This window comes from Bos indicus, chromosome 11 (assembly GCF_029378745.1).
Source record: "Bos indicus isolate NIAB-ARS_2022 breed Sahiwal x Tharparkar chromosome 11, NIAB-ARS_B.indTharparkar_mat_pri_1.0, whole genome shotgun sequence".
NCBI classification, from domain to species: Eukaryota; Metazoa; Chordata; class Mammalia; order Artiodactyla; family Bovidae; genus Bos; species Bos indicus.
In genome coordinates, this window is record NC_091770.1 from 105,992,385 (window position 1) to 105,999,201 (window position 6,817).

At 62.8% G+C, this 6,817-nt stretch overlaps 1 protein-coding gene across 1 annotated transcript; it reads left to right on the forward strand.

The window, feature by feature from the left end:
* TOR4A (torsin family 4 member A) lies at positions 1-2,358 on the forward strand. Its single transcript, XM_070799761.1, has 2 exons — positions 1-293; positions 972-2,358. The coding sequence occupies exon 2, from the start codon at positions 1,009-1,011 to the stop codon at positions 2,227-2,229; it is 1,221 nt and encodes a 406-aa protein (XP_070655862.1). The 5' UTR covers positions 1-293; positions 972-1,008; the 3' UTR covers positions 2,230-2,358.
* Positions 2,359-6,817: the final 4,459 nt, after the last annotated feature.

Sequence of the window (6,817 nt, forward strand, 5' to 3'; positions counted from 1 at the left end):
GGCAAGCCCGCCAGGCCTCCCCTCTGGCGCCACCGTCCAGCCTAAGTCCCGCCCGCGCCGCACCCCTGACTCACTTCCTTTGCAAAGAAGCGGAAACCTCCCCAGGGCTTTCTCCAGTCCGGACGCTCCCAGGGTACCCGCAGGTGTCGCTGACCCAGTGAGGCCCCTTACCACCCTGACCTGCACAGGGAAGCCCGCTCTGTCGGCTTCCTGAGTGGCCAGCCCCAGCCTCGGGCGTGGGCAGGCGTGCCGGTCTGGGGGCCAGTTGAGAGCCTGATCTGACGCAGCTGCAGGTACTGGGGTGGGCCAGGGCATCACCCCACCTTTCTCCAGCTATCTCCTCATGGACTATCCCTCCTTCTCTTTTGTTTTGTCTTTCTGTCCATCTTTTCACCCCACCCCCACCCGTCTCTTTTCCCGGCGCCCCCCACCCCCGGAGGGATGTTGGGAGGATCCTCCTTTGGGGCTGGGAGGCCTGGCCTCAGCTCGGGAACGGGGCTCGAGCCCAATCTGGAGAGAAGTCCCCCCCGTACGCCCCAGCCCAGGGTTCGTGTGTGGGACACCTCCGAGCTCCGGGGTGCTCGGACCTCTGCTCGCCTTGGCCTCTCTAGGCGCCCGGCAGGCAAGCTGCAGCAGGGGCGGGGCCGGCCTTGACCCTGCTTTACCCCTAGTTGGCGCCTGGCCGGCACGAACCCTTCCTCCAGGAAGCCCGGGAGGCCTGCCGGCCGATAAACTGCGCCCCCCACCCCCACCCCGCCCAGTCACTTCCTCAAGGCCCGAGGCTGTTTATGCAAGGACCCGAGAGATTTGCATTGGGGCCCCGTGGGGAGGCGTTTCCTGGGCAGAGGCTGGTCCCGGTCTCCCGGCAGCGGGCGCCCTCCGGGGGGCCTCGCAGCGGGGGTGAGATCCCGAGGGAGGGTCCCAGTCTGCCAGGCGGAAGTCTGCAGACCATCCCCGCCTTCCTGTTGCAGGGAGGGCGACCTGCATGCCAAGCACCGCCCCCGCGCCATGGACCGCGGCCAGTCCAGCCCCGAGCCCTCGGCCCCGGTCGCCCCCAGCCCGAGCGTGATCGCCCCCGTGCGCGCCGTCGTCCGCCTGCGCCACCAAGTGCACCTCCTGCGCAAGCGGCGGCCGCCCTCGCCGGCCGTGGCGCCAGACCCCGGGGCTGCGGCGCTGCGCGTCCCCCGGGAGCAGCCGCAGTTCTTCACCTTCGACGGGCCGGCGGAGCGGGCCTCGAGACCCGCGCGGAAGCGGCGCCGGCGCAGCCGCCTGGTGCTCTACCCCGAGACCTCGCGCAAGTTCGGGCCGCGAGCCGAGCGCCAGAGCCGCGCCCAGCGCTGCCTGCTGTTGCTTGTGGCCATCGTGGGCTTCCAGGTGCTCAACGCCATTGAGAACCTGGACGACAACGCGCTGCGCTATGACCTCGACGGGCTGGAGAAGACGCTGCAGCGCGCTGTGTTCGGGCAGCCGGCGGCCGTGGGCCGCCTCGTGGCTCTGCTGCGGGACTACCTGGCCACGCACGTGCACAGCCGCCCGCTGCTCCTGGCGCTGCACGGGCCTAGCGGCGTGGGCAAGAGCCACGTGGGCCGCCTGCTGGCGCGCCACTTCCGCGCAGTGCTGGAGGACGGCGCGCTTGTGCTGCAGTACCACACGCGCCACCACTGCCCCGCGCCGCGCGCCGCCACCGGCTGCCGCGAGGAGCTGGCGCGGCGTGTGGCCGATGTGCTGGCGCGGGCCGAGGCGGAGGAGAAGACCCCGCTCCTGGTGCTGGACGACGCGGAGCTGCTGCCGCCGGCGCTGCTGGACGAGCTGCATGGCCTCCTGCAGCCTCAGCGGCCGCCGCGCTTCCACAACGCCGTCTACGTGCTGCTCAGCGGCGCGGGCGGCGCTGAGGTCACGCGCTTCGTGCTGCAGAACGCGTCCCGCGCGGGGCGCGCCGACGGGGCCGAGGAGCTGCGCGCGGCCGAGGAGGAGCTGCGCGCCAGCCTGCACGCACTGCTGGTCCGCCAGCACCCGCTGTGGGAGGCCGCGGCCATCGTGCCCTTTCTGCTGCTGGACAAGCGGGACGTGGTCAACTGCTTCCGGGACGAGATGGCCGGGGAGGGCTTCTTCCCCGAGCAGGCCCGCGCCGAGCTGCTGGCCGCGCAGCTCAGCTACTACCGCGTGGCCGGCCGCGAGTTCGCCGTCAACGGCTGTAAGCAGGTGGTGGCCGCGGTCAACCTCTTGTAGCGCAGGCGCGCCTGGACGCGGTGGCTTGCCGCGGGCACCACGGGACATCCGCGTGGCCATGGTCGTTGGAGGGGGGAACTGTGGGTATGCTACGGCCTGTGAGGCCCGAATAAATCTGTCCGCAGCGCCTGCTGCCGGCTCACGATGGGACCTGGAGTGGGGGGGCCGGGCCGGGTCAGTTCTGACCTCTTCTGCCAGTGCCAAGCCCCTCAGCTCCCATCTGCCACCTGCTGGTCTGTAACTCAGCCAGCATCCCCAACGCCGGTGTGTCCCCTGGAGCCCACACCCCAGGAGTGGGCCATCTGTCCCTGTGGTCTAGTGGGCAGATGGCCACAGACAGCGAGCAGCCCCTCGAGGGTCGCACAGGGGTCCCTGCAGAGCTGGATATGAGCACGACTCCAGAGCACCCGCAGTGGCCACACCCGCACTCGCGCACACGAACCCCCCACCCCACCCCACCTTACTCGCCACTTTTCCGGCAGGACCGCCTGGGCCGGCCTGGACTTCTCATGGCCTCCTGGGCCCAGGGGGTCCCCGAGAGGAAAAGGGCTGGGTGGGCGCTCCACCCAATGAGCTGATCCAGGGGAGCCCCCTGAATGCTCCAGAAGGGGCCTCAGGGTGACCCAAGTAGGTGGTGGGCCCACATGGGGGTCTTGCCCACCCGAGCAGCCCAGCACCCCGCCGGCTCCAGGGTGCGGAACTCTAATAGGGCTCCCTCCCTGGTCCCCAGTGCATCCCAGGCCTGGGGCCGGGCCTCATGCCTGCCATCCCAGCTCCTGCCAGCCTGGCTCCTCCCCAGCCCCAGGCCCTCCAGGCTCCGGCCTCCGGAGCAGGGGCAGGACTGCAGGAGCCTTGGTGGCTCCTAGGGGAGGGGGGCGGTGAGCGCTGAACTTTGGGGCACCTCCTGTGCTGGGTTCCCAACGGAGCCAGTGCGGTGGTTTCAGCGCTGCTCCTTGATGGGCACAGGGTCAGCCTGGAGCAGCCCACTGGGAGGAAGGAGCAACCTGGGAGGTAGGGGGCCTGGAGCACAACCGGGGAGCAGCATCGACGCAAGAGGGGGGCCGGCGGGGGTGCTGCCAACGGCGAGGGGCTGTGCTGGGGCTCCAGACCCCACCTCTGCACTCAGCCTTGGCCCTGCCCTCCTGAGGCCTCAAGGCCCACAGGGGCTGATGTCTCTAGAGCCCCTGACAGGCCCCCTCCCTGAGGGTCCCCCAGGGTCAGAGCCCTTTCCTTCACCCGCCCTTCGTGGTGGTCAGCTTCAGACGGTGAGCCGTCTGTCCAGGAGGGGATTGGGGCCCTCCCGGCAGAGGGAAGCGGTCAGCCTGTCCAGCCAGCACTCAGACCCTGGGCCCCAGCAGGAAGGGATGGGGAGGGGGCACGTCCTGCCCCGAAAGGCCATCCTCCTCCCAGCTCCGGGGCTCCCGGGGACGCCCAGTCTGCAAGCTGGTTCTAAACCGGAAGCCAGACCTGCAGGCATCTAGTGGACACAGCCGGAGGAGCGGGCTCCCGGTGACGGCCGTGCTTGCTCTTTAATTTTCTGTTGTTGGGTCTCTACTTCCCCAGAGGCTCTTAACCATTTCAGGAAGAGGAGTTTGCTATTGCAGACACCTGCTTGCTCAGCAGGTAGTGATCACAGGCATGTGTTTATCCAAAACCACTGTGGCCGATGTGTTAAGTGACCGTGGCTGAGCTGAGACTGCCTTGGAGTCGGCTAACTCTCCTAGCGTCCAGGAGGGATTCCTGATCATACGTTTGCTGGTGCTCACTCCTGTCCATGGGAGGAAGGATCTCCCTACAGAGGGAAACCGAGAGGGAAGTCGCTCAGTCATGTCCGACTCTTTGCGGCCCCGTGGACTGTAGCCTACTAGGCTCCTCCATCCATGGGGTTTCCCAGGCAAGAGCACTGGAGTGGGTTGCCATTCCCTTCTCCAGGGGATCTTCCCGACCCAGGGATCAAACGTGGGTCTCCCACATTGCAGGCAGACACTTAACCGTTTGACAGAGAGAAAGACGTACAGCAAAGTGGATCAGTAACACACACACACATGTTCACTGGTGCTCACTCCTGTCCATGGGAGGAAGGATCTCCCTACAGAGGCAAAGCCAGAATCTCTTAGTTGAGTTCAGTCGCTCAGTCGTGTCTGATTCTTTGCAGCCCCATGAACCGCAGCACGCCAGGCGTCCCTGTCCATCACCAACTCCCGGAGATTACCCAAACCCATGTCCATTGAGTCGGTGATGCCATCGAACCATCCCATCCTCTGTCGTCCCCTTCTCCTCCTGCCCTCAATCTTACCCAGCATCAGGGTCTTTTCCAATGAGTGAGCTCTTTGCATCAGGTGGCCAAAGTATTGGAGTTTCAGCTTCAACATCAGTCCTTCCAGTGAACATCCAGGACTGATCTCCTTTAGGATGGACTGGTTGGATCTCCTTGCAGTCCTTGGGCCTCCTGCGAATTCCTGCTTAAGGCAGTTACAGAGGTTTAATGGGATGGATCCACGTGAGGCTTCTGTTCAGTTATGCAGGGAGAACAGAACAGTGAACACAGCAGGGCACACCGTCCTGTTTTCCAGCCATCAAGACGAGAGGCTGCCCACGCATAACGGCTCTCCCCCAAACTTCCACATAAGAAGGTGCACGCAGGGAGTGTGCATACACAAAGCTTCAACCAGTGTGATGGAACCTGGGATTCCTTCACCAGTCAGAGGCACTGACATCACTTCACCGAGGCTGAGATGTGATCACACACCAGGAAGCTACTTAGATGTGCCCGTGTGTCAGCAAGTCTACAGGTGACTCAGCTTGCATGGGCAGCCCCACAGAACTGTCCACGCAGGTATTCAGAAGCTCTTGTTTTCCCATCCCAGAGTCAGGTCGCACTGAAGCAAGGAATACGTTTAGGTGGGCTCAACTCCCTACTCTATCAGAATACGTTTAGGCGGGCTCGGCTTCCTAGCTGTGTCATGTGGGCCCGAGGAGCAGTCTGGACAGACAGCAGCGTCTGGAGCCCCAGTGAAATTACCTAGAGAGTGAACCAAAGGGTCCTCACTTCGTTGGGTGGGCTGAGGCTTCCGATGGCAAATCGGGCAATCAGAGAGGTGGTCCCCTTCTCCAGAAAGGAAAGTGTTAGTCACTCAGTCACGTCCAGCTCTTTGTGATCCCATGGACTGTAGCCCACCAGGCTCCTCTGTCCATGGGATTATCCAGGCAAGAATACTGGAGTGAGTAGCCATTCCCTTCTCCAGGGGATCTTCCCAACCCAGGGATCGAACTCAGGTCTCCTGCATTGCAGACGGATTCTTTACTGTCTGAGCCGCCAGGGAAGCCCCCTTTCTCCAGGGATTGGGAAGTACGAAGGAGGGAGTTGTCCTTCCGAGGAGGGAAGTTGTGGGGGAGGGATGAGGTGAGGGGCTGTGTTGAAATGAAGGTGCACAGACTGGATCCAGACATTGTGGGGAAGCTGGTGTCCCCCTGCTTCAGATCCTGATGGGTGTTTATCCTCAGGTCTGCAGACGCGTGCAGGTCCAGCTGGGATTTGGTGCTTCCTTTAGACGTGACACTGGGCCTGGAGCCTCCTCCCTGGAGTTGGGTGGCACAACGGCTAGTCACCAGGCCCTCGCAGTGCCCTTCAGGCGAGGCTGGAGGGGGTCCTTTTAGGGGTGCCTTTTCTAGGACCTCCGGCCTCTGGGGCATGGTGTGAGGGTCTTGGTCTTCCGAGAGGGCACGGCAAAAGGGGTGCTCTGCCAGAGCCCAGTGATTTTTATTCTTTGAGTTTTTTAAAAAGTCAATTGATGTATGATTGATTTACAACGATATGTTGGTTTCAGGGGCACAGCACAATGTGGCTCTCTGTGCTAGAGCAGGTCCTTGTTGGTGATCTCTTTTCTGTACAGTCGTGTGTATGTTAATTCCAACTGGTTACCTTCTTAAACTTTTTATTTTTTTGCTGCACCACGCGGCACGTGGGATCTTAGTGCCCCAGCAAGAGGTCGAACCCAGGCCCTTGACAGTGAGAATGGGGATTTCTAACCACCGGACGACCAGGGAGTCCCCTGCTGGTTATTCTCAACAGCGGCAGTGCAGAAACGTTTCTCCCTTTCTCAGCTGCGGATCAGAGAGGCAGAGCCACGTGCGCTGGGTGTTCTGTTCCGGGGAGAACAGACCCCATCAAACCCGTGCAGATAGGTCCACTGTCATGAAAAGCTGATATTCAATAAGAGTTTCAGAGCTTTTGGGGGATCAGGTAGGGAGAAAAATGTAAATGTCAACCTTTGATGCAAGGATGCACTTTACCGAAGCGTAAGGTATAGAGTGCTTAGGGCTTCCCAGGTAGCGCTAGTGGTGAAGAACCCGCCTGCCAAATGCAGGAGACGTAGGGGACTCGGATTCAATCCCTGGGTCGGGAAGAACCCCAGGAGGAGGGCATGGCAATCCACTCCAGGCTTCTTGCCTAGAGGGTCCCATGGACAGAGGAACCGGATGGGCTACAGTCCGTGGGGTCGCAAAGAGTGGGGCACGACGGAGCGACTGAGCACGCGTGCACATGCAGACAGCTTAAAGGAGAGGGGAAAGGGGCACATGGTGTCTG